General features: G+C 36.4%; 1 protein-coding gene across 3 annotated transcripts in view; it reads right to left on the bottom strand.

Annotated features, from left to right (window-relative positions):
* PIK3C2G (phosphatidylinositol-4-phosphate 3-kinase catalytic subunit type 2 gamma) overlaps positions 1-26,045 on the bottom strand; it is a 342,287-nt gene that overhangs the window by 135,050 nt on the left and 181,192 nt on the right. For all 3 annotated transcript variants that reach the window (XM_059082718.1, XM_059082719.1, XM_059082720.2), the window contains 4 exons: positions 10,146-10,326; positions 7,554-7,661; positions 2,723-2,815; positions 901-1,030 (listed from right to left, as the gene is read on the bottom strand). In XM_059082718.1, coding sequence (XP_058938701.1) covers positions 901-1,030; positions 2,723-2,815; positions 7,554-7,661; positions 10,146-10,326 — 512 coding nt within the window. The remainder of the gene's footprint in view (positions 1-900; positions 1,031-2,722; positions 2,816-7,553; positions 7,662-10,145; positions 10,327-26,045) is intronic.

Here is a 26,045-nt window from a genome sequence, read left to right as displayed (position 1 = left end):
TCTTTTGAGATGATGGGTTTAAATTCTGTCTGAATTAAAAGAGAAAAAAAAAAAAAGACAACATAGTTCTAGGTTCCCTTTCCAGTTCTATGTTTTTTTTATCCTTTTGTTTATGCAGATGCATCTGATATAATTCATACTAATTAATTTAATGAAATGCAAAGTGGCAATGGCCCCATGTAAAAAAAATTATATGATACCCTAGAAATTATTTCTTCAATTTAGCATGATTGTAATTAAGTACCACTTTTACCTCTGATGTTTGAGTATTAGGCCACCCTAATTATTTTTATCTTCAACATTATTTTCATTGAAAATGTGTATAAATGTAATTATATTTCCATATTAGTGGCTTGGCTTTCATCAAGGAAGAGAAATGCTGAAGTATGCTCAAAGTTTGCATGAATGGTCATCTTTGACTGTTGATATTACACTTTACTCAAAAGTCTTTTAGAAACTGAATGCATATTTATAATGTATTTAGAATTTTCAGAACTCCTTTAAGCATTTGCAACTTTGTAAATTTCGTGTTAATAGGCAACAATTGTATTTTTTTGAATGAGTAGACTTTTCTATTATCAGCTTAGAAAAAGAGAAAAAAATATGAGTTAATCATTAATGTAACTAACCCTTAAGGACACACAAAAGGATATTACAGTTAACATTTGAGTGTCAAGAGTCCTAATTAATATCTAGAAGGACATTTTGCTTTACATAAATCATTTTGGCTTATTGTTTTTGAAAATAATTTTTTGTAAAAAAGAAGAATGACCAGGTTTAGTTCTTTGGATTTTAAAATTTGTAATCTAAAATGAAAACTGTGGCAACTCTGGGGGCATATTACTGATGAATGCGTGAGATAAATAATGTAAGTCAACCAGCTTTCTAATCTATACCGACCTTGGCCTTTTCCTGTGGACAGACATCTATAAATGATCATTTGCATATCCAGGCCCTCCTGCAGCCAAATATTGTCCATCACATGAATAATCTGCAGAACAAGCATATCCTGACGAAGATCATCTCCAGCCTGTTAAAAACAAAATTATAGATTCCGGATTTCTCCTTGAATTCCATTAAAAGCTTTCAAATATGGTATATGTCATTTCCTTCCTTGAATAATTTTCCAGCCTGACTTAGGGTGGTTTCAATTGTTTTATTAGTACTAAGAATACCTTGTGTTTCTGATAGAAGATCAAAGAAAATGAGAACTTTCTTTTAAATGATTACAGAAGCTTTAGCCATTAAATTAGAAGCTGCTTGGAATGTTGTTCCCTGATAATAATCTTTCACTTTATTATCCATGTGCAATGTCTTAACCTCAAAGTCTGGTGAAGAGAGGTTGGACGAATGTTTATGCAAATTTCGAACTCAGCCAAGTGAAATCTCTTTCTAAGGGAAACATTATTTGATGTGCCATAAATTTATTCACTGATATACAGTTAGACTACCAAGAGCTTCTTGACTGGGAGTATAAATAGCACACATATAATTCATCAGACTTTGAATCATTGACTTCTCTTGTTATGAAGGCAGTTAAGAAGTTTTCAGAGTAAACAGCCTTTGATAATAATAAGAAATGATAAAGGGGTGTTTTTCTAGCATAGGTGAAGGACATGGAATATGTTGAAAGGGGAAGGACAGTTCTATGCTTTTAACTAATAAGAGGCTTGGTTTTGAAAATGCTTTCTAAATTATATGCAGAAAACTATGCCAAGATGAGATTTTGTGTTCTTCTTTTTTCTTCACCAAAAATGCAGTGCTGGAGGAACATTAATGCTTGAGGTTTACAAAGATCACAGCAAAAGTATAGTTGTGTTAATCATTATCTTCAAAACTAGTGAGAATCTAACAAAAATTCCACTCTGAGACCTTGTTGTCTGGCTTGGCTGAATAACTTATCAAATTTAACTGAACGACTGGCAAATGCTTACTTTTTACTTACAGCTCCTTTTTCTGTCCCTTTTTCCTATTTGACTTTTACTCTTAACCTTTTACTCTATTGTCCCATGGGATTCATGACAAAGACTGATACGGCCCTTATTTATATTTTATTTAAAAAGAAGACAACAACCCAAATTACTAAAATAAGCAAGTGCTTACAGATAAGAATTTTATGCTAAATTGTATCATTTGAGTTTCAGCTAATTTTGATTCGAACTTAGTATCTAGACCAAAGGAAAACTCTCCCCCTAGGAACTTTACCACGATTCTGCTTTCTGTATTACTCAAAAGTGATTGCATTATTTCATTTATTGAAACATACCTCCCGGAGTTTTGCACTGAAGATTCATTGGCTTTGAGCCAGTAATGTTTGATTTATTGCCAATCATAGTTTGGCATGTACTATAATTCTGTAAAAATGCAGAATCAAAAATAACTGGAGGGCTTCCCTGGTGGCGCAGTGGTTGAGAATCTGCCTGCCGATGCAGGGGACATGGGTTCGTGCCCCGGTCCGGGAAGATCCCACATGCCGTGGAGTGGCTGGGCCCGTGAGCCATGGCCGCTGAGCCTGCGTGTCCGGAGCCTGTGCTCCGCAACGGGAGAGGCCACAACAGTGAGAGGCCCGTGTACCACACAATAAATAAATAAATAAATAAAATAACTGGAATCTTCTGTGCTGCTGCCAGAGGAAAAGAGCTATAATAATTTCTTTTTGTGAGTAATAAATCAATAGTTCTACCAATGGAATCAATTTGATGTTTCAGGAGGGCTACTGTACCTTAAAAATGACGCTGATGTTTTTGCCCATTGGATTAGCATTAATGAAAGTAATCTTCAATGGCAAAGCATTAGATGTGAAATATGAACATGCCTATGGGACAAAAAGAAGAGAAAAATGGTGAGCAAAACAAAGCAAAAAGAACAGTTTCCTTGCAATCATGGCCCCTTGCAGAATTTGTTATATGAGCAAATGTAACACATATGAATAATTCTCACACTTTGGAACAAAGAAACATATTTATTTAAAAAAAAAGACTTTAGTCTACCAACCAAAGCCTTTATTTGTAAACTAAAAATGCCAGCTTTTCGGCAGGTTGTAAATCTTCAACTACATTTTTTTCTCACTAAACAGTGATGATGTGTAGGGAGTTTAAATAAACTAAGTAGTATGTAGGTATTGTGCTTATGCTAGTTGGTTAATATCTAAAAGATGAAATTTCTATTTAAAAAAATATATTTCCTTTTCATTCTTTCTGCCCTGCAGTATACTTTAAGGAAACATGCATATAGAATTAACAAAGACCTGAGTTCAAATTTGGACTCTGTAACTTATCAGCTGTAAGACCTTGGACAAGTTACTTAAATGTTTGTATCCCACTGTAAAATAGGGATAAAAATCTTACCTCATACATTTTTATAATAGGTATATGAGCTAATGGATATAAAATACCTTTTACAGTGTCTGACACTAATCGGGTACTTCAAAAAGATTAATGCATTCTTTTTCACTTTTTGCTAATGAACATTTTCTTATCTTTACAAGTAACAGTACAACATATATTTCCTACTCTTGTTTCTTTCAATTATACTTTACATTTCTATTTTCAGTTTTATGATATCGACTACTGTCCATTATTTTCCTTTTATGTGCTTACAACTGTTTGAGTGTTAAAAGGCTGTATGTCTTTAGGTTATTAGAGAGTTCATGTTGACAGCGAAGAATTAAATCAATACTAAAGAAAGGAAAAGGACTTGATGATTTCCATTCATCAACTTAGTAAAATATGACATCAATATATTTTGAAGGATCAGTTTGAATATCATTATTTCTGATAAGTCTGAAATCAGTAGAAGTTGAGAGGAAAGGATCTATTTCTTAATCTATCAACATAAATCTAACCTAATCCCTAAGCAAACAGAAACCCTTGTTTACTGAATCAATTTGAGTTTTATAGTAAAAGGATGAGGCTGCTTGTTAAGTAATGAATTCCTGCTGCAAGAATCAGTCAATCAGGGGACATATGACCTTCTGTCATGGTATTGAATTAGGAAATCTTGTATTAGGCCACAGTCTAGATCAGTGGTTTTCAAATTCTCCTCATTCAATTCTGGGGGCTGGGGTGGGACACTGATGATCTCCTTGAGGTATGCCAAGTCCAGGGAAGAGACAAAGGGCTAAGAAAGGCTGAGGGCAAGGTTTAGCCACTCTTCTCAATTATATCACTCAGAGCTATATTGCTTTCATTGCTTAATATTTTGGTTTTCACATGCAGTATATTTTTTGAGAGTCATGGCAAAAATACTATACATTTGACAGCTAGTATGCACAAAGCATTAACTATATGCTAATAGAAAGAGACACCATATCCACCTCTCACAGAGCCTGCAAAAGTTGGTATGAAAGTATACATGCATGCATTTCACAGCTGAATGAAGAAGCATTTGAAGAAGAGAGTCTTTCAGAGATGAGCTGAGTTTGAAGATTGTGAAAGACATAGATTGGCAAACAGGTAAAAGAAAAGGTTTGCTAGGTAGAAAAAGGTAAACAAAGACACCTTAGATTAGAGTAGAAGTTAAAAGTGGATTGGGAGGGCCATAACCAAGAGACAGGAAAGAATGAATCAAAGTCTTGGAGGATATTTTATGTAAATGGTGAGATAAAAGATCTCAAATAGAGAAAGGAAGATAAGAAAAGCTAGAATGGAGAAAGGAAGATAGAACCTCTGGTCTTGAAAAGTGAAAATTAGTGAAATAGACTTAAAACAGTTTTTAAAAAGGAAAAGAAACCCATTAGTAAATGAAATGTCTGGTCTTTACTTTCCCAGGAAGGGAGAAGGATTGCATTCAGTTATTCCCACTCTCTCATATGATCCACCCCTTAGTGAAACAGGAAATGGTCCATTGTGATTAGTGGTTCCAAGGAGAGACAGGGGTGAGAATTCTCCTTATAAAGAAAGTTTAACCAAACCTAAGACCTTTGCTCTCTGTCTTGGAGACCCATGCTTTAAAGAATGGATTGAGCCAGGCCTGAGTACTTCTCCCTAGTGTAGTTTACTGATGGTGATTAAAATAGAATGCTGACTATACATGCAGGCTTTCCTACACTTATTACATTCACGGGACTTCTCTCCAGAGTGAACTCTGATGCACGATAAGCTCAGTAATGACTTTCCCCAAATCACTGCATTTATCAGGTTTCTCCCCAGATGGGCTCTCTGATGTACTGTAAGATTGGTGCTATAAACAAAGACCTTCCCATACTCACTACTACATTCATAGGACTTCTAACCAGTGTGATTCTCTGATATGTAATGAGGTATGAGTTTTGACTGCATATTTTCCACATTTATAGGGCTTTTGCTTGTGTGGAGTCTGTGATATAAAATAGGACATTTACTAGACTGAACGTTTTGCCAGGCCGCATTCAAAAGGCTTTTCTCTGGTATGAATTTGCTCAGTCAACTAGTTGAGAGGTCTGACTGAAGGCTTTTCTACACTGCCGACATTTATGTGCTTGTTCCCTGGCATGGAGGATCCAGTGTCAAATAAGGCATATACTCTGACTGAAGGCCTGACTACATTCCTTTCCGCCGTAAGGCTTCTCCCCAGTGTGAACTCTCTGATGGTCAGTAAGGTCTCTAACGGAGCAGAGAGCGTTCCCACACTCGCTTGAACATGATGTCTCTTGCTTGTGTGAAGTGTCTGACGCTGGAAAGGGGTTCTACTCTGCGTGAAGGCCTCACACTCGTTACACTCAGAAGGCCCCTCCCCAGTACAGGCTACCTGATGAGCAATGAGCAGGGAACACGGAGTGAAGGCTTTGACACATGCGTCACCTTGATGAGGTTTCTCCCCGCGATGGAGTCCCTGGTATTTACTGAGATGGGAGGAGTGATGACAAGTCTTCCCACACTCTCACATTCATAGGGTTTGTACCCTCAGTGGGTTCTCAGATGAACCACCGGCTGAGGGGTTTGTCTGCAGGTTTTACTACACTCAGTACACTCCCAGAGGTTCTTTCCAGTCTGGATACTCTGATGGCCAACCAGATGTGGGCTCTGACTAGAACTTTGCTGCATTTACTGCCCGTTCCTATGAGATGTATGTCCCTTCAGACCTCCTTGTTGTTCAGCAGGACTGCAGGACAGACTAACATGCTTGTAGGCGAGCGCATCATCCTCCACATCCGCCCTGTTCATTGCTGTATGCACAGGCACAGCTGACCAGAGCAAATGGGACAAAGAGGGGGCTCTACTTGGGGCACCTCCCAGCCTCAGGGAAAGTGCCCATGGCTGCAGGTTGCTGTAGGGAAGGAGTGTGGTCCCAGCCACAGCACTATGGGTGATGACTCCTGAACTGCTGATGCCCCCGGCATGGCCTGCTCACCTGGACACTCACAGCAACGATCCACTAGAGCTAGTGCCCCACATCACCAAGGCCTGCACAAGCCATAACGCATATGTAATTTTAATTGAAAACAATCTTTCTATTCCTTAAACAACAACGACAAACCAAGAAAGCAGAAATAAAAAGTAACATCTGGACTTAATGAACTATTGATATATTGTTCTTTCTACATTAAGATACTCTGTGTTTTTGAGATGTTTCCATGTATTTTAGCATCAATCAGTGCATACTGCTAATGATTAAAAAGTCACACAATGTTTTAAAATCAGTGATGATTTGGATTTTAGCCCAGATAGACATATCTCAGCTTATAAAATTGATGCCTTATTTTGTTATTATTCAAAATACATCTATGCAGCATATTTGGAAAATTTGTAGGGTGTCTTTGCAGCAGCAAAACTGTAAAGGTGACAGTATTAAAGCTTCTAGTAAAACTTTTTCTACTCATACTAATGGTCTGAATTTTCTCCTAATTATTAAATTTGTTTGTCTTGACTGTATTCCGACTTTAGTGAAGTAACACTTATTGTGCATGCATGAGAGTTTAACCTCTTCATTTTTAAATCTCATTTATCAATCCTCTTTATTAGAGTCTTCGACTCTTGGACTTTTGAGAAGGAATATAATAAAGCTCATGGAGAAAGAATGATTCCAAGTTAGAGAAGGGTGGCTGATAGAGACTTAGGAAGAGAGGAGTTTGTGAGTGCAACAATGCCAGGAAGGGCTTTCCAGGCATGAGTAAAATCACAAACATATCATACGGCACAGTGACTCATAAGCATCAATGAATTTTAAATTGAATCAAAACTGAGATGTTATAGCTAATGATATACTAGTGTCCTAGGCATGGGCATGCACATAATCTAAATAAGCATGAAACTAAACCAGCCTGCATGGGGTTGCCAAATCAACCATTTTTAATAAGCCAAGAAATCAATTCAGTGAGAAGTGTCTTCATTTTTTTCCACTGAACTGTAGTTAGTGTGTTTCTAAACCAACGAAATATCTGATGAGGTTAATGTGATACCAACTGGTCACAGTGCATCAAATAGAGCACACACAGTTTGGATGGGACTCAATTATTTTTCTTAAATAATTGCAATAACAATTTATAAATTGTTTTTGCCATTTCAAAAACATCCAATGAACCAAACAATACAAAATAAAAATACTCATCTTATCTACTAAATATGTTGACTTACATTTCCATCAATTCCCTTTATGCATAGGGCAGGGTTCACAGGAAGGTGACAGGTATTTGTAGACTGAAAGAATTCTTCTAGTCTGCCAAGTTCTTTCTTCAGTACCTCCTGTGAAAAATCATTAGAAGAAGCATCTTCGAAACTGAAAAGAACTGGACTTTTCCTTCAAGTTACAATTTTCTTTTGTTGATTAAATAACCTCCTTAATTCAGGGGTTGCACACTTGGGTGCTTTGGGAGCAGGTGGGTGATGTAGCCACATATGAGGAGGCAGCAGGCTAAAGACAATAGGGGGTACTGGGGAAAATGGGGGAGCAAAGATTGCATGTCCTTTCTGAAGAACTTTAAATTCAATTACAAACAAAACCAAAACAAAGCACTGTTCTGTTCAAACGAAACACAATGGGTTGGACTTGACCAGTAACCCACCAACTTGCAACCCCCGCTTTAAGTAACTATTAACATGATCCATTTATCATAATTCCCTGAAATCTTAGATTGTAACTCTCAAGGTTTACACTTAATAGTATAATACTATTTAGAAAAAAATTTACGTAGAGTAGGAGACAAAATAATGACAAAAAAGATAGTTATAGACCATTGATAAATGTCAGAAGCAGTAATATATATGAACAAATAGTTTACTAAATGCCAATACGTGTATTTCTGACACTTGACTCACTCCCTTCCATAGTCCTCTGTACATGTGGAAGGTCTGAGACCACAAATGACACCTTTAGAATTGTGTATCCCCTGACACAAAAAAGGAGAAAAACAATAATTCAGAAATAATAATAATTTAAAATTTAAAAGCCCAATTCTAAAATTGAGGATATCAGATTAATAGTGTTTAACTACCTCTCAAGAGTTTCTTAGCTTGTACTCCGGGTTCACTGCCAAATAATAGAATCTACTGCTCCCAGAATCCAGCAAAACAAGGTGGAGAAATGAGGCCAAGCTCCACAATGGCATTCTTTTTGTCCTCCTGTTTTGTCTTTTCTATACCTGGATTTGCCTGAAGAGCACCATGAAGGGGAACCTCTGCTCTCTTTAACTAAAATCTCTTCACTTCATATAGTTAGGTTTAACTGGGCTTTTAAAAAAAGAAAAGAAAAGAAAAGAAAAAAAAGCCTACAGTAACTTGTGAGAAATTATAAATGCTTCTCTCACCTCTTTCTTTTTCCTCTTTCTATTTTCACGTGAAGAGGTGTTAACACAAGAGTAGCCAGTCAAGGTGAGAGAAATGCATTTATCTGAGCGAATAATGTCAGTATCACTGGAACGTGATGTAAATAGTCAAAAAGGCACTGGATTAACTGTAGCATGCATCTTAAATACATGAGGGATTTTGAAACATAAGAAATAAAGACCAAACCTATACACAAATTTTGTAAATTTTAAGCCAAATTTATTTTACTTGCTTTCAACTTTTGGTCTACCATTAGAAAATAATTAATGATTTTGCAGTAATATGGAGAAATCATAGAACTTTTTTTTTTTTTTGCATTGCCTATCATGTTACTAACCTTAAGGCTCTTCTGCGCATACAGAGTTTATATGTCTCCCATTTAAAAATAAAGTCCCTGCTTATGCTTTTTATTTTCCAATTTCTCCTAGGTAGGTGAAGTAGCATAGCTTCTGGCATTACTACCAAATGAAGTGACTTCCAGCAAGAAAAATCTTGTGCTAGGAAAAAATTCTGGGACCCTTTGTCTATTTTCATATCGTTTTGTAGAAAAGTCTTGTTGATTTTAAACAGTGGGTGGAGAGAAACTATGAGCTCCCTTGAGGACAAGATTCATGTTTTAGGCATCTTTCTATCCTTAACTCCTAGTCTGTACTAAGTACTTGTTATTGAATGAAATTCTTAGTACAGTGAATGGATGTCCACTATCTCCCTGCATCTAGAACATTGAACTTAAGAGAACCTACGTAATGATCTATATCAGCGAAGGGAACTAGTAATGCAGTTAATTAAAAAGAGCAAGTGTTCTTCCATTAGAGCAAGAAGAAGAACAGCCAGATCCATTATTACAATCAGTGATGAAAGAGGCACAATATTTTGACTATCATCCATGGATGTTAGAATAAAAGTATTATTCAATACTATCCACACCACTATTGATTTCTTTCATTTCTTTCATTTAATTTGCTGTGGAAAAAAAAAGTCTTTAAAAATGTGACTTTGATCAGTGCAGTGTGAGAAAAATCTAGACCTAGATTTTGTACCTTGGTCAAGGGTGCTCTGAAAACTCCTCCTGTGTACTTCTTCCATGAGTCTGAATTGTGCTGCCTTTCTGAGTAAATTACTTCATCTGGTCATTTTAATCAAATTGCCTTTAAATGGGTCTCTTGTCAGGTACTGTCTATGCTACATGGCTATTTGGATCAAAAAGTCATGTCCTGGTGATAGATATTATCATTAACATTAGGATAGTAAATTGAAAAAAACCTTGATCAAAAGAATTGATTTAAGTGTCTTATGACAAAGTGCAGTCAAGGAATTTACCTTCTGTGTTATGAAATTCAAACTTAATTGAACTAGGTTTAAGAAATAAAACTTTATTACATGAAGATTGATTTCACAACAAACCTGTCTTTGAGGGTCACTGGCAGATTTGACTTTTTCACCAATGTCTCCCAGAATTTTGATGAGTTTCTTTTCCTTGGAAAACTCATCACTCAAGGCTTTTCCTGCACAGAACTGGAGAGCAGCCAATAGCTTCTGATACCAGCTTTTAAAATAAGCTTCGTTCTGTGCATCCTTTAGCAGCCTGAAGGAAAGAGAGAAAACAAATTCTTGTATCTTAAGTTGATTTTTAAAACACCTCTAGCAGGAACAATAAGTGTATTTCAGACTAATCTGTATGTGGTGGCTTTGGGCAGTTTAACAGGCCAGGCTGGGGAAAATGTTGTTTATTTGTTGGCAGTCATCGTTTCACCTGATAGTTAATGAGATTCCAAGAGTGAAGAATCAATAAGAGACCTGCCTTTTCTCATTTCAGTTCACAGTGCACTTTTTCCTCTTTCAGGCTTCTTAGATTCTATAGCAAATACTTATCTTAAGATCATATATTTGACTTCTTATTAAAATACAGACAAAGCATTTTAGAAATGGTATTTATTAGTCACTACACTATATGGCAACTCAACCATCAACCCCACATTTTTCTGCTTTTCTTCAAAAGATAATGTCTCCACACTGTCACATATGTAAGTACTGCTCTTTCTTCCAACACCTCCCTTTGATTACCTGGAGGAAGATATTGTAAAGGCAAGAGCATGGTTTTTGTTTTCAGGCATTTCTGGATTCAAATCTCAGCCCTACGACTTACAAGTAAGTTAGGCCAGTTACTTAACCGGGCTGAGGTTAAAATAAAGAAATAACTCTGACTCCATAGAACTGTATGGAATATAGAATAAGCTAATGTTATTCTAATTTGAAAGGGCTTAGCACAAAGTATGTACTCTTAGTCAAAAAGCATCAGTTTATCTGTATCTGGCAGCTTCCCCAAGCCAACTTCTGTCACTGTCCGGCAGTCTGCTTGTATCACAAACACGGGAGGCATAGAACAAAAAAGGGAAGGATACTTCACTAGATAATGGAGCAGTGACAATTATTTGATTATGCTTTCTGCCATGTGATAATTTCTATTGCCTTGAAATTAGTTCCAACATGCTTAAACTTTACTTTTTATTATGCCTTAAAACACAGAAATAAAAGACTGATTCCCTTGAATGTTAACCTCTCTTTGATTGATTCTTTAATTCTTAACTTGTCTCTAATCTTCTTCTCTTCTGAAAAATAATTATCATTCAAAGGACTAGAAGAAAGTTATTGTGAGAATGAAATACTGAAAAAAAAGGATTAAATGCCTAGCAGCCAAAATATATATAGATGAGTTTCATTCATTCTGCATTCCTAATTTTGCATCTCTGCCCAATATGTATTGTCCTACGGAGACTCTAAGAAACACATTATTTTCATTTGTTCTATGTTCTCTGTTCCTACACATCTGAGTTTAAAAATTAACTGAATGAACCTGGCTTTTTTTTTTTTTTTTTTTTTTAGGTAAGGGCTTGTTCCCTTGTCATTGTTACAAAGCCAACTTATCTCCTAGCACCTCTTTTACTTTACCAAAGGAAATATAATAGTGCTGGAAATAATGCTGGAAAGCATTAAAAAACAAAAAAAAACCCCTGAAGGGTCTAAAGATGTATTGATGGAAAATATAATCCATCTATACTTAAACCTTCAATGTAAGAAGAATAGTTGACAATGAAAAGTTTTCCAAACCACCTCTATGGTGAGATTTTTGAAATGTCAGATGTAATAAATGTATCACATCATTATTTGGAGGCTCTAAGAAAATGAGTGTTATGTGAGTATGAATTGGAAAGCCCCAAAGAAAGCATGCACATCTAAACTTCAAGATATTTTATGCAGAATTATACCTCAGAGATTTTCACAGTGTTTTGAGGACTTTGGTAATATACCATTGTACAGTCTACTTGGTTTTCAGTGGAGGTAGGGAATTGATGGGTAGAGTATTTCTATATGCCGTATCAATGCTTGCCAGCATTTTCACACACTTTGAATATTGAGTTACTTGCTTTTAAAGATATTTAAAACCTGTTCTGGTACATAAATATAACTCCATAACTCCATAACCACCTGACTGCTATATACATGATAAAAGGAAAGGTTATTCTGCACAAAGTCAACTTTTTACTAAAATTCTTAAAGAAAATATATATTTTAGGGGTGGGGAGTCATAGGAATTATCAAAATTATATAATTAGTATTCCTAATACTCAATTTTTATTCTATGAGAAATGTATTTGTTTCTCTCATGAGCAGCTGATTCAAGGGGGGAAAAAATCAGTTTGATTCCTTGCTCAAAATAAAACAGAGCAGGGGATATTTGCAGAGAGAATATGTGTTTTAAAAAATTTCAAAGTGAAGAGAACTCAGTGTATTCCATTGTGATTATTTTCCTTACAGAACATACCTCATGCAAACTCTCATTCCTGCCATGATGACATGCTCTCCTGGTGAGATTTGGTTCAAGCTTTATGGCTTTTTATCCAACTTTAAAGTTTTTTACAAATTGCAGAATTGAAATCATACTGTGTTACAGATGACCACGAGAGGTCAGTTAGTCTATTCCTGTGTCTTTAGGCACAGTCACTTTAACTGATGAGAGAAATTAACATGTCCTTTAATTTTAATCAATTCAGAGAAAGTTGGACTATACAGTTTTGGGTGGAGAGTTAGCCAATTCTAAGTCAATGACCTTCACCATCAGGAAGTGGTTAAAACCCTCATGTGGTAGTTTTTACCCATTGCCTCTGTTTGTTAAGACCATGGAAAACAGCTAGCCACTTTCCCTTGAGCATTACAGAAGCCCTTTTCGTAAGGCACTGTCACTGGGAGACACAAAATTGCTTATGCCAAATTCAAGAAAAAAATCTTTTTTTTAAGTTCAGGTCAAGGGACTGAGAAATATGGAGTAAAACTTGGTGTTGAAAGATTGGGCTTTTAAGATGCAGATGATGTGACCACGTACAAACTGTGAGGTAAATCTCAAAATGTCAGAGACCTGTTTATCCTAGTGTATGCGAGATCCAGGAATGGTTCAACTTGACATTATTTTGTATAGGTGTCTTATGGACTGTAAGTAATGACAACATTAAAATGAGAATAAATGCATAAAATCTAGCTGATTAAAGGTTTGGGTAGTGGTGAGTATGAAAGGCAAAAGGCAAGAAGAGAAGCAAACATAACCCAGGTGACTGAGCATATTTGTTATAGGATATAATAAAGGCATTTGCCTAAATTAAGGCGCTAATGGTGGACTCAGATACACAAACCCCAGCTAGCATGAGATGGAGACTTTCCTTGGAAATTAGAGCTTTTCTCCATTTCTTCATGCACAAAGTGCTTCTGATCCCATGGTGAGTGACTTGCTGGAGGCCCAGGAAAAGTACAGATAGTTCTCATTTCATCAGTCTACCAGCAGGACAGAACAGACTAATCGTGCTAACCCAGCCCTCCTTGCCTCACGACTCCCTTCAGTGTAGGCCTTAATTTTAGTTCTCAACAGCACAATATCCCACAAATTAGGGCTTGCCTTAAATTTTTTACCCACTTGTGTATTTCTTGTGAGTGAAGAGGGAAAACAACATCCAGAAGAAAACTGAGCTATACATGAAGATGAGTGATTTCAGGTCACTCCAGGACCTCCCCTTTCCATTACCTCTATTGGTGGCTACTTTATGGGGAGTAAGATGTGTGACTCAGTAGACCAGGTCTTAGTGAGCACAGGTGGATTTTAAAATGTGACTTCTTCAAGTATATTTATAACCCTGGGACATATAAAGGCTGAAATCCAATACTTGATATGGAATTTTTAATCTCTTTAGCCTTTACAAGTTTATTTTACTTCTCATTGGTTGAGAGATTTACTTAATATTTCCCTAAACTGAGGAGCTTCATACATTTTATTGTCTTGCAAAGATAACTGTTTCCTATGACTAGCTCATTTTTAGAATATTGATTTGCTCTTTCAGAAATATAGCACCGAACTTCTTTTGAATTTTGTATATAAGGAGCATTACATTGGTCCAAGTCTGCAGAAATGTGATTTCTGATCAATAGTTATTTTGCAACATATGTTTATCAATAAGCCACTTTGAAACAACTTGAATATAAAACTAGTAAAAGGGAATAAATGCAGAAAATAATGAAATCCATACTCTAGAGATTTTATACATTTTTAGAACACTTAAATATATGAGATGGGCCCTTAAGGTATGTAATTGACTTAATTTTATACCCGTATTTCAATTTATATATGTAATATTTATTACCACCTCAAAAACAGTCATTCAGAATGTTACAGTTCATACTTACGATTTTTCCATTGTGTTCATATTATGTGGTAGATTTATTTTTCCCAACTCCATGCTTTCTTCCCTGAAGCTTATACAACCACACTCCTTGCTCTGTGACTTCCAGTGCCTCCCCAGAGGCAGCATCTACTTCTCCACCCCTTGTCTGCATTAGCCATGTGACTCACTTTAGCCAACAGGATGTGACTGGATAAAACGTATGCCCAAGTCCGTGGGGATGCTTTAAACGTGCTCTCACGGATTGGTCTGCTCTCTTGTATTTCTGCTATCTGTCACGAGAACAGCGTGTCCCCACTGGGGCATGTTCCTTCAGTGCTGGAATGAGAGAGCAGAGCTCAGCATTGCTGTGAGGAGTCCAGTGCAGCCAAGTGGAAGTACAGCAAGTCTGCAGCCTGCATGCTGCATACGTGAGAAATAAGTCTTTTTTTGCCGTAAGCCACTGAAACTTTGGGGCTATTTGTTGCTATGGTAAAAATGAATGAATATGCCAAGTTTCATATTATTTCTTTTTCCCTTTTCTTTATTTTGATTTTCATTTGTTTGTTTAGAATATGGAGCATATTTTTTAAACCTCCCCACCCAGTGTTAGCCCTGAGGATACTTTTGGGCAAACCTAATTACTGAAAATAAACAAAAGTCATCTGGAGACAAGTCTGGTGAATTAGATGGGTGATCAATTTGAGTATAACATTTTAGATTAAAAAAACTATAAAAGTAATAAAAATGGCTTTCTTCTACGGATCTTAAAAAGCCTCAAAGTGTATTTCAAAAATGATTTTATCTGGTTCATTTGGACATGTATATTATGTTATACTGCTAAAATTTTATTGTTATTTTATTACACTAACATACTCTTTGACCCATTTAGAAGTGTGAATAGGCTTATGTGCCATCTGCTGTCTGTCCAGCCAAGTGTTTGAGTATCTAATAGGAAATTCTCTCTGAGTAAAAATGCAGTAATGAGTGCAATAGGGCAATGGCAAGTCTTTTTTTAAAGACTTACATAACACAGGACTAGACAAATCTAACACATTACCAGACAAAGGGTCTGATGGCTAAGGGCAGTGAGGGAGGCAGTACACCTGGCAGTTTGGGAAACTGAGCTCTGCTCTAATGGTAACAGCTGGAAGACTAAGATGGCTAAATAGGGAAGGGATCAATGGTTTTGGATGAGGAAGCATCTATCTATATCAGCATGTTTAATGGAACTCCCTTTATTGCCCTGGAGTTGGCGACCAAGACCCAAGATTAAAGAAAAGAGACAACAGGTATCCTATGTTTTAAGAATAGCCAAAGAAACAACTGGAAGTCAGAGAACTCTTCGAGGTTTATTGGGATATGGCCAAAATGGCTATGATACATCAAGTGTTATCTCCCCTCCTGGACCTTAGTATATATTTGCAAGTGGGGGTGAAGGAAAGGGCTGTTCGAGCGTCATGAGTCATCAGCTTAGTGAGGGATAGAGTGGATCCGCTATACCCACTCATCCTTGCAAAGTCCAGTGAGGAGGGACTGAGATTGGAGTTGGAACCTTTGGGAGGTGATTAAATTTAGATAAGGGCATGACAGTGGGGTCCTATAATTAGATTATTGCCCTTATAAGAAGAAGAGACTGGAGCTCTGCTAGGTGAGGACACTGACAAGGCGTTCAGCGTCCATCCCTGAGCCAGGAAGAGGGCCCTCACAGGGAATTGAAATTGGCCGGCACCTCAGTCAGACCTCCCAGCCTCCAGAACTGTGAGAAATAAATTCCTGTTGTTTAAGGCACACAGTCTATGTTATTTTCTATTGCAGCCTGAGCTGATTAACACAGTGTCCTAAAAACCAGTAAAACATGACTTGGAAGATGATTTTCCACTCGCATCACCTCCGGCAAGAAACTTAATGCTTTAGCTCTTCACTTTCCTACTCTGTAAAATGTTGGAGTTTGTGACGTTCGGTAAGATACCTTCCAGCTCTAGGGCTCCATGACTGTAATACTTAATGAACTTATCCAGCATTTATGCCAGGCATTTTCCAAGCATTTTACGTAGTTGTGTTAGGTAATCCTCACATCTGCTCCAGGCAACGTGATTCCTTCCATTTTACAGACGAGGATATTATGGTTTATAGAGGTCAAATAACTGCCCAAAGTCACCCAATCTGTGGACCAGGGATTCAAATGCAAGTTTATCTGACTCCAAAGCCCTTGCTGTTCACCATCATGCTGTACCACCTCCTGATATGCTAACATAGATACCAGCTGACGATTTAGCCCGAGACTAATACATAATCTAGGAATTCTCTTTTTGCTACTTTCTTATTATGTTTCTCTTTAATATCTTTCTCTTACTTCCTGTTTCCTAACCCTCAGAAATCTCATGCTCTCCTGACTTCTTTCTTTCCAAAGTTCCTCATTTAATTTTGTCCTGCTACCTACAAATTCCCTGCCCAAACCACCAACAAATGCTAATAATGTTTTCCTTTCTGCTTTTAACATTTTTTTGAACTTTTAAAGAAGAGCTTGTTAACCTAAATATACTTTTGTGTAAAATACTTATAAGCAGGAATACTTTTCTCTCCCCTACCTCACCTGTAAAAAGAATAGAATATGTGGATCTACTTTGATAATGCAAGTAATACACTCACCTCTGCTCTGTCCCTTCCTCACTTTAAAAAGTGAGACTAACTCCACAACTTCAAAGGATCTGGACTTTTGTGGTTTATTTATACAAGTGGTGGTGCTGAGTGGGGCTAGGAGAGTGGAGGGAGAAGATGCTGAATTGAAAGTAACACCCTGATTGCACCTGGGAACCTAAAAATCCTGATGAGCTGTGCACACACAACAGATGTGCCTTGAGCTAACCACCTTAACTGGGCCTGTGGTTCCAAATAATTCCAAGTTGTGGCAGGAGAGAAATGTGGAGTCATTAACAACAGCACGTGTGCCGAAATAAAATAAATTCTGCTTGACATCTAATTAATGTTCAAATCCATGCTTGTGGAATTTTAAACTAGTCCAATAGATGTCTACATTTTCCCTTACTTATATTTGAAAATATGGTTCTGAACTGAGTTCCTAAACTCGGCCTTTTTTTTTAATATATATTTTTTTCTGAATACATATGTAGTTACTTTAAAGGCAGTGTAAGCACATTTTTAATAAAGTTTCCTTAACAAAATTTCTTTTAACAGCAAAGCAATTCCTTTGCTATATGAATGTTTCATAAGAACAGCAACCTAATAATAAAATTCCTCTTTACCCCTCGGCCTTTTGTTCTTGCACAGCCCCCCGGTGAAAGTTGGATAATCATTACACTGTGCAGTGAACAAGTCATGTGTTTGAACACAGCCGGAGGGGCAGGTTTACAGGGCTGAGGCAAAGCTGGCTTTGAAATACCTAGCTTCCCCAGAACCCGGTCGCATCAGAAACTCAGTTTCAAATCACAGCTGGGGCGGCTGCTTCACTCTTCATTCTTCAGAGACACGGATAGTGTGGTTTATTCTGTGAGAATATTAAAGATTCCCTGAGATACTATCCATAAGATGTGGAGCTGTGTTTGATGTCCTCAGAAAATTTCTGGGACATTCTTGCTCACCATCATGAAACAGCGTGTCTCCTGAAGTCAGCAAGCACCATTTAATCCCTCTCCTTTTAAAAATTCAATACAGCCTTACAGATGTTCTAGGAAGCTTCTATAACCTACCTGGTTAATTTTCAGTCGATTTCTGTGATGTTGTTGTTTTTGCTCTTGTTCAGGTTGTACTTGCCAGACAGAGATAATCACCCTATGCACTCTATCGTATGAATGTGGAAAGAGTACTAAGCTTGTTCCATCTCCAGTGCTCTCTGTATACACAAGTAACTTAGCAGTTCCAACCTCAGTCTTTCCATTTCTAAAATGATAATAATGATTGTCCTGTCATCAGATCTATGTTTCTGTTATGGACTGAATTGTGTTCCCCAAATTCTTCTGTTGAAGCCCTAACTCCCAACGTGACTGTATTTGGAGATAGGCCTTTAAGGAGGTAATTAAGATTAAATGAGGTCATAAGGGTGTGGACATAATCCAACAGGACTAGTGTTCACGTAAGAAGAGGAAGAGACACCAGGTAAGCGTGCACACAGAAAAAAGGCCATGTGAGGACCCAGTGAGAAGGTGGGCTGTCGGTAAGACAGGAAGTCTGTTTTCAGGTCTTACCAGTAACCAACCCTTCAGCACCTTGATCTTGGACTTCTAGCTTCCAGAATTGGAAGAAAATAAATTTTTACTGTTTCAGTCACCCAGTTTGTGGTACTCTGATATGGCAGCCCTAATAGACTAATATAGTTTCCAACCTAGAGCTCATTTTTCCAATCCAGACTTACATGTTCATCTGTCTACAAGATATCATTCTTGGATTTTCTTAAGGCATCTATCTTAACCTTAACATGACTAATTTCATCATCATTCCCCCCAATACCTGCTTCTTTACCTGAATTACTGATCTCCATGAATATAACTGCCAGCTTTCCAGCACCCTAACTGAAAATGAGATATGATTCTTCTCTCACTTTCATCCCAATATCAAATTTGTTACCATGTCCCATTATGTTTATCATCTAAAGAGCTCTCAAATCTAATTTCTTCTCTCTGCACATACTGACAGGATTTAACTGAGGCCTTAATTTCTTGAAGGTATTACCTGAATCTACTGGTACTTGATTTTCCTACCACCTGCATTTTTACTTTTTTTTCTGCCTTAAATTAGTTCTCTTAGTCTAATAAGTCCTGTTCTAGTGATTAAAATCCATACAGCCTCAGGATAAAATTTAAAATCCTTAGTGTAACAGGGCACTTGATGATTTAGTGCATCTACATCTTAAAGTCTTATCTCTTATTCCCATTCATGTTTTTCCATCCCAAACACAAAGTACTACTTATAAAATGTTGAATCTCCTCTGCTTTCACAGCCTATAATGCTTTTGTATTGCCCCATCCCCTGTGTATGAAATGATATTTCAATATGCCAACATCTGTTTATCCTTTAATGTTTAACTTAATTAGCACTTTTTCTAGAAAGTCTTTCTTAGTTTTTTCCAATCTTGGGCATGTGTGCAGCATCCTCTCTGTAAGAGTGAAGTATTTTCCTGTATCCATTATTCTTACAACACTTACTGTGTTTTTAAAAATTGTGTTTTAATTGCTTGTTTTTTTCAATCTCTCTCCTACTAGACTTTAACTTCTTTTTCTTTTTTAAAAAAATTTATTGGCATACACTTTAAATTCTTTAAGGGAAGGATTATGATTTTACACTCTTGTGTCCTAACAGAGTTTCCAATCATGACAATAGCCAGTCAATATTTGTTGAAAAAAATAGGCTACTAAATTAAATAAATTTTGTCTTAAAATTGGTTTCTTCTATTTCTTGATTAAAATTTTAGGATGTGAACTAATTTGTTAGTAACTCTGGAATTATAGCATCCTTTTAAATTATGTTTTCATGTGCTATTTCCTCTAATCTCCAAAAATTTTAATATTACACATATATACACATATATTTAAATTATATTTATTAACCTACACATTAATTAATATATATTTGAGAATTTTGAAACATTCCAAGCAATTACTAGAGATTCTCCATCATATTGTGATTTGAGAGCTCAGATCATGGGGAAAAAATATTGGAGGAATTTCTACTCAGTAGAAACAACTAAGTGCTCTACACATGAATGAGTTCTGTTCCTGAGAGCAAGTTTGTTAAGTTTGTTAAATCCAATTTGTTTGTTAAGTCCAACGAAGTTAGTCTAGGTACCCAACTAACAGAATTGGCTATATGGTACTGTACTGTAATAGGTTTATAATACTTTTCACACAAATAATACATAAAAACAAACACAAAAAAATAAAGAAAACATTTTTAATCTTACAGTACAGTACCTTGAAAAGTACAGTAGTACCAGCTACATCACTGCTGCTTTTACGCTTGCTTCCGGACGTCCTGGGTTTGAAATAAAGATACTGTACTACTGTACTCTACACAGAACTGTACAGTAAAGTATGCAAAAGCATAACCACTTGTAGAGGATGCATGCTTGTGACCATGTATGCCAGACACGTGAACTAACTTACATTATTGGACATGTGAATGCAGGTTCACATCTTTGAAAGCTCGCAACTTGAAGGTTTGTATGTAGGGGACTTTACCTAATTAAATGGACTTAGTTGAGGATGGTCATATTGAAAGTACTTCACTGGCAAAGGTACATGAGCTACGAGGCAGGTAATTTGTAGAGAAGCTATCTTCCAAAGCACTTTTCTGTTAGATAAACCATGCCATTTTAGAATTGGATTTTTCTGTATCTCAGAGGAAAAATAATTACAAATGTAAGAAAAAAGTACTGTATGTTTGTGAGCAAGAACGTGTCTGTGTGGGAGAGTGGATCTATTTAGGTGAGTAATCAGAGCATTTATTTCCAAAGAATTTCCAAAAGCTTGCTGTATGATATTTAGATTGGATGTTAAAAATAATGTTGGTACAAAAAAAGTCAGACCGTAAAATTTAGTCTTAAGATGTGAGCAGTTATAATAATTAAAAAAATGTTTATCTACGCAAATTATAATGGCCCATAACAACCTAAGGGTGGTTTTTATTCCTATTGTTATTTTGGGGGGGCCTCCAAGTTTTTTCCACTTTGGACAACCAAATCATCTAGTCTTTTATGGGACTCTCCCTTCATAACTCATCCTTTAAGAAAAGCTTCAGGAGCTCACTTTAATGAGACTCTTTGTCTCAGAAATCAACAGTGGAGTTTGGATGATAGTGCTCAAAGGGCTGATAACTGAAATCGCTTTGGAATAAATTAGTTAGGAATTTTCTTTTTTTTTTTTTTAATGATACACACATTAAAAAAAAAAAGAACAAGTAGTTTACTGTTCACGTTTCTTAGGAAATAACGTTTACTCTTAGCCAGGATTTTAAAATTATTCATTTGAATTCTGAATCAAATATTTACATGCTCTATTTTTGGAGGTGTTCTTCCCTAAAATAGTATTTTATGTTAGCCAAATCCAATAATGCTTAACTTCTTATTTTCCTTTTTTTACACTTTAACATTTTTTCTGTTTCCCTCTATTTCAATTAGCAGCAGAACTAAATAACTGATTTATTTTAATGTTTTTTCTGTTTACAGTGTAATGATTTTTTTCAGAAATGAGGAAAACAGGCTGATGAGAGGATACGTTGATAATGAATTTTACTCATTTCCTTTCCTAAGAATTCTGGGAAAGTATAAATAGACAAAGAATCCAACAAGAGAAAGTTTATTATTTTTGCATGATAAATTATGCTTCAGGGAACCTCATTCATGGTCTCATTTCTCTCTCTCGGATTGGTAATACTATTGGTAATCAATTAAGAAGTTGTAATTTCAGTTTGAAGGCTTTGAAATATAAGCAAAAAACAAGCCAAGAAGTCAGACCTATCTGAGAGTGTAACGTCATTGGGCCATTTAATTGCTGTGTGACTTTTGGTCTCTGATTTAACCTCTCTGAGCCTCAACAGTATCTAATGACTGCTATGAGGACTAAATGATACAATTCAGGAAAGTATCAAGTGAAAATCTGACATTACTATCAGCTCAATAGTAACAGTAGTTGTTCTTGCTATTCCTAGAAATATGCAGTTTGAATTCTAGTTTATATTTCTCTAGATTTCATACATATTTTTGGTTACAATGTGGCTCATTTTACAACAAATGTTTTTCTAAACATGACCTAATGGAAAACTTAAGCTTTTCTCAATCAGAATAGCTGCTGAATTAAAGATATTTCTTATTTGAGTGCTATTTAGCCAACATGCTCAGTTTAATAAAAACAACTAGGAAGAATGGTGGAGAGCTTTCTCCACTGTTCAAGACAAGTCTGGTCCCAAGGATATTCAAGTTCAGTATCCTCAGTTTGTTTTATATCATTATCAAAAGTACTAGCAAAACAACCACTGGAATAACAAAGAGACATATAATAACAACAACAATCACTTAAGTCAAGGCACCAATGTACGAACAGTAATGTAACTGATTCAGCAGGCACTCTAAAGTGACCATTATTACTGATAAGACTGAATATATGTGAGTATTCTTCTTAGTTTCAAAACATATACTGAGTAGCTGCTCTAGACATAGTTCCACTTGGCCCACATAGCTGTGCTTGTTGTTTTTGATATTTGATCTGAATTGGTTGAGCATGCAAAGAAGTAGCAGTCGAGGATAAGATAGAAATCAACTTTGGAAACTCCCACATCATGTAAATGGTTAGACTGGCCCGGATACGCAAGGGCATTTTGTCTTTTCATAAGACACAACCTATCACTTGTAGGTTAACATTTGCACAGTAGTGAGAAAGTAAGTATTTCTTTCAGTGTTTGCCCAATAAAAAATACCCCAATCGGCTTCCCTGATGGCGCAGTGGTTGAGAGTCCGCCTGCCGATGCAGGGAACACGGGTTCGTGCCCCGGTCCAGGAAGATCCCACATGCCGCGGAGCGGCTGGGCCCGTGAGCCATGGCCGCTGAGCCTGTGCGTCCGGAGCGTGTGCTCCGCAACGGGACAGCCCACAACAGTGAGAGGCCCGCATACCGCAAAAAAAAAAAACAAAAAAAACCCCCAAAACCCCCAAAAACATAAACTGTAAAATGGGAGTTGAGCTATAGAAAGTTTTATGGAAGTAATTTTATTTGGAAGTTTTTTTTTTTTTTTTAAGCAGCTCACATTTTTAAACAAAATCTTATTTAGAACCATCTTCTTCCTCCCACCTCTCTCTTATTAGGAAAACAGATAAAAAGAGATTTGCCCAATTGAGAATGAGGTAGGCAGCTGCCTAGACCAATGGTTGGTTTTGGTCTCCCCTTTCGCACTCTGAGATAGCTCCAGGGAATTCTGTGGTTTGAAAGAACACATGTTTAAAACATATTGGAATAGACAAACCTTTCTATTTTTATAGATTTAATGGTTGAGGCCAAGAGAGAAATAGTGATTTGTTCTAGTTTATGCAACTACCTTATTTATTTTATTCAAAAGATAGATACTAAGCATCTACACAGACCCTGATAATACAGTAGTGACCAAAACATGACAGTGCAACAGTGACCAAGACACAGTGGTGATCATGATGACCAAAATTCTTATGGCCATGGAGTTAACATTATAGTGGGGAAAAACAGGTGTTAAACAAATATGAAAATGGATTAGCAAGATAATTTTAAGATGTCAAATAAAGTGACTGGAATGCAGACCTTTAGATAGCTGATAAGTACAGCCAGTAAAAGAACATCTTTAGACAAATCCAGAGCCCCCAAAATACAATTAAAATATCTGCAGATGTTTAATTTCTAAGATGGGGATACTTTAAAGAAAGATACTTTAAGCAAAAGTGAAAGAATTACAAACATATAATTACAATCACTTCTTGAACTAAATCAACTGCTTAATCTGCTTCATATTTTTATACATTTGAACATACTTTTTGAATCAAGAAATGCAGAATGTTCTTTCAAATTTGATAAGGGAAAGTTGAATTAGTTTCTATTTTGAATAAGTTAGTGACTGAGAAAGTTCACTGTGGCAGTATAAAGTAATAGAATCACATCACAGCTTTTTAAGGATATGCCATTTTGATTTTTGTGATGTAGCTTTGAATTTGATATAGGCTTACTTATGGATTTAGAGATCTTGCATAATTAATTAGTATCCAAATATTCATAAATATTAATTACTGACCATGGGTAATATATTTTATTAGGAACTGTCAGAAAGCCATTAAAGTATAATTCCTTGCCCAAGGGGGCACATCTAGCTTAACATGGGGAATTAAGATACACTTAAAAACATAAGATCTTACACTATGAAGATCTAATAATGGCATACAAACTTTTGGTATAGAAAATTGATTAGAAGAAAATAACTGTTGTTCAGAATGATTGCAGAAAGGTCAGATGTAAAGTAAACTATAAGAAATAAGTAAGACATGGATGGGTACCTGTTGGAAAAGTAGGAAGTTTCCAGAGATGAGTCATTTATAAGCAATGACTCTGTGACGGGAAGAAGCAAGGATTATTCAGGCACTAGTAACCTGAAAAATCTGACAAGAACAGAATTTATGGAGGGGACTAGTGGAAACAAAGTTGTAAAGATAGTTTTGTGATAGATTATGGAAGATCTTAAATACCTAGCTAAGAAGGTGAGATTTGTTCTATAATTAACATCAGGGACAGTAATATGTGCATTCAAGATTTATGAGTAGGGAAGAGATGTTATATTCATATAGGTTGAAATTTGTCTTATCCTGTGCACTCATTTTGCAGGGGACGAGACTAAAGTCCATAGGGAGTAATTGTCTTGCCTGAGGTCAGGCAACCGGTTCTTCTGTGGCACTCCCTTGGTTTCCAGTGCATTTTTATAGCTTCTCAAGATGAGGACAAGTTTTTGTTTATTTCTTTTCAGATAACTGCATTGCTGAGAGTGGCTATGGTACATGGGAGGGGCAGAGAAACAGATTAGACTAAGTCTGATACAATGCTTGAGGCCTCACAATGGTGTTTCTTGATTTCTGAAAACCTATTTGCTCTTTTGATAAATAAAACCAATCTCATGCCCTTCTTTAACTCTTTTTTGGAAAATTTGAAACCAAGTAAATTATTTTAATGATAAGCAATTAAATACAAAGTTCAATTTGAGTTTTGAAACTATGCATAATCCTGTTGATATGAGCTATGTCTCTTTCTCCTCATTCATACTGACATTGAGAACCTCTAACCTGAGCACAGGTGGTAGCAGGAAGGAAGAAAGAGCTGCAAGAGATTCTTTGAGGAAACAATTCCTGGGTCTTACAGAACTGGGTGACTGGATATGAAGCTAACAGAGGAGATGGTAAGGATGCGTCCAAGGCTTTAGTTTTCAAAGAGTGTTCATTTAAGGAACGTCAACAGGAGAAATAATTTGGGGAAAAGCTACATAAACAAATTGTTCTAAAGCACAGGATTTTTCAGAGCCTTAAACATCTTGAAGTGCACCATGACTTTCCAGGATTGGAACAGAGTATTCGGCCCTTTGAAAATTTACCTGACCTCTGAGCTTTACCTGTGTGGGACTGTGATTCCTTGGAAGACATTTTGGTGTCTACACCTCTATGTTACCAGAAAGTTTCTACCTTAAGGCTCTCTGACCAAGTGGCAGAGATGAGGGTCTCTGTGTCTTCCTACCTTTACCTTGTGCCCTAATTTTAACACTTCCACCTATCAGCAACTTTGACAAAAATCTTGGCCTTGACTAACTCCCACCCCAAATGCTGGTCTGGATCCATTTCTATTATGATTTTAACTGCCCTCCTGCCAGCCACCTACCTTTAATCAGGCTTATATTATTATAATTAATAATTTCTCAATCTATAATGTTATTATAAATAATATACCATTATAAATAATAATCTTCCAAATTGATTTCTACCCTATTATGCCTTAAAGTGGAAGTCCACTTCCCACAATGGTCAGAAGCAGAAGATGAATGGAGTAAAAGATGAGATGTAATAGTAGAATAAAAAGAAATGGATGTTGGGCTATAA

Source organism: Kogia breviceps, chromosome 12 (assembly GCF_026419965.1).
Source record: "Kogia breviceps isolate mKogBre1 chromosome 12, mKogBre1 haplotype 1, whole genome shotgun sequence".
Taxonomy (NCBI): Eukaryota; Metazoa; Chordata; class Mammalia; order Artiodactyla; family Physeteridae; genus Kogia; species Kogia breviceps.
This window is presented reverse-complemented; position numbering and strand designations above follow the sequence as displayed.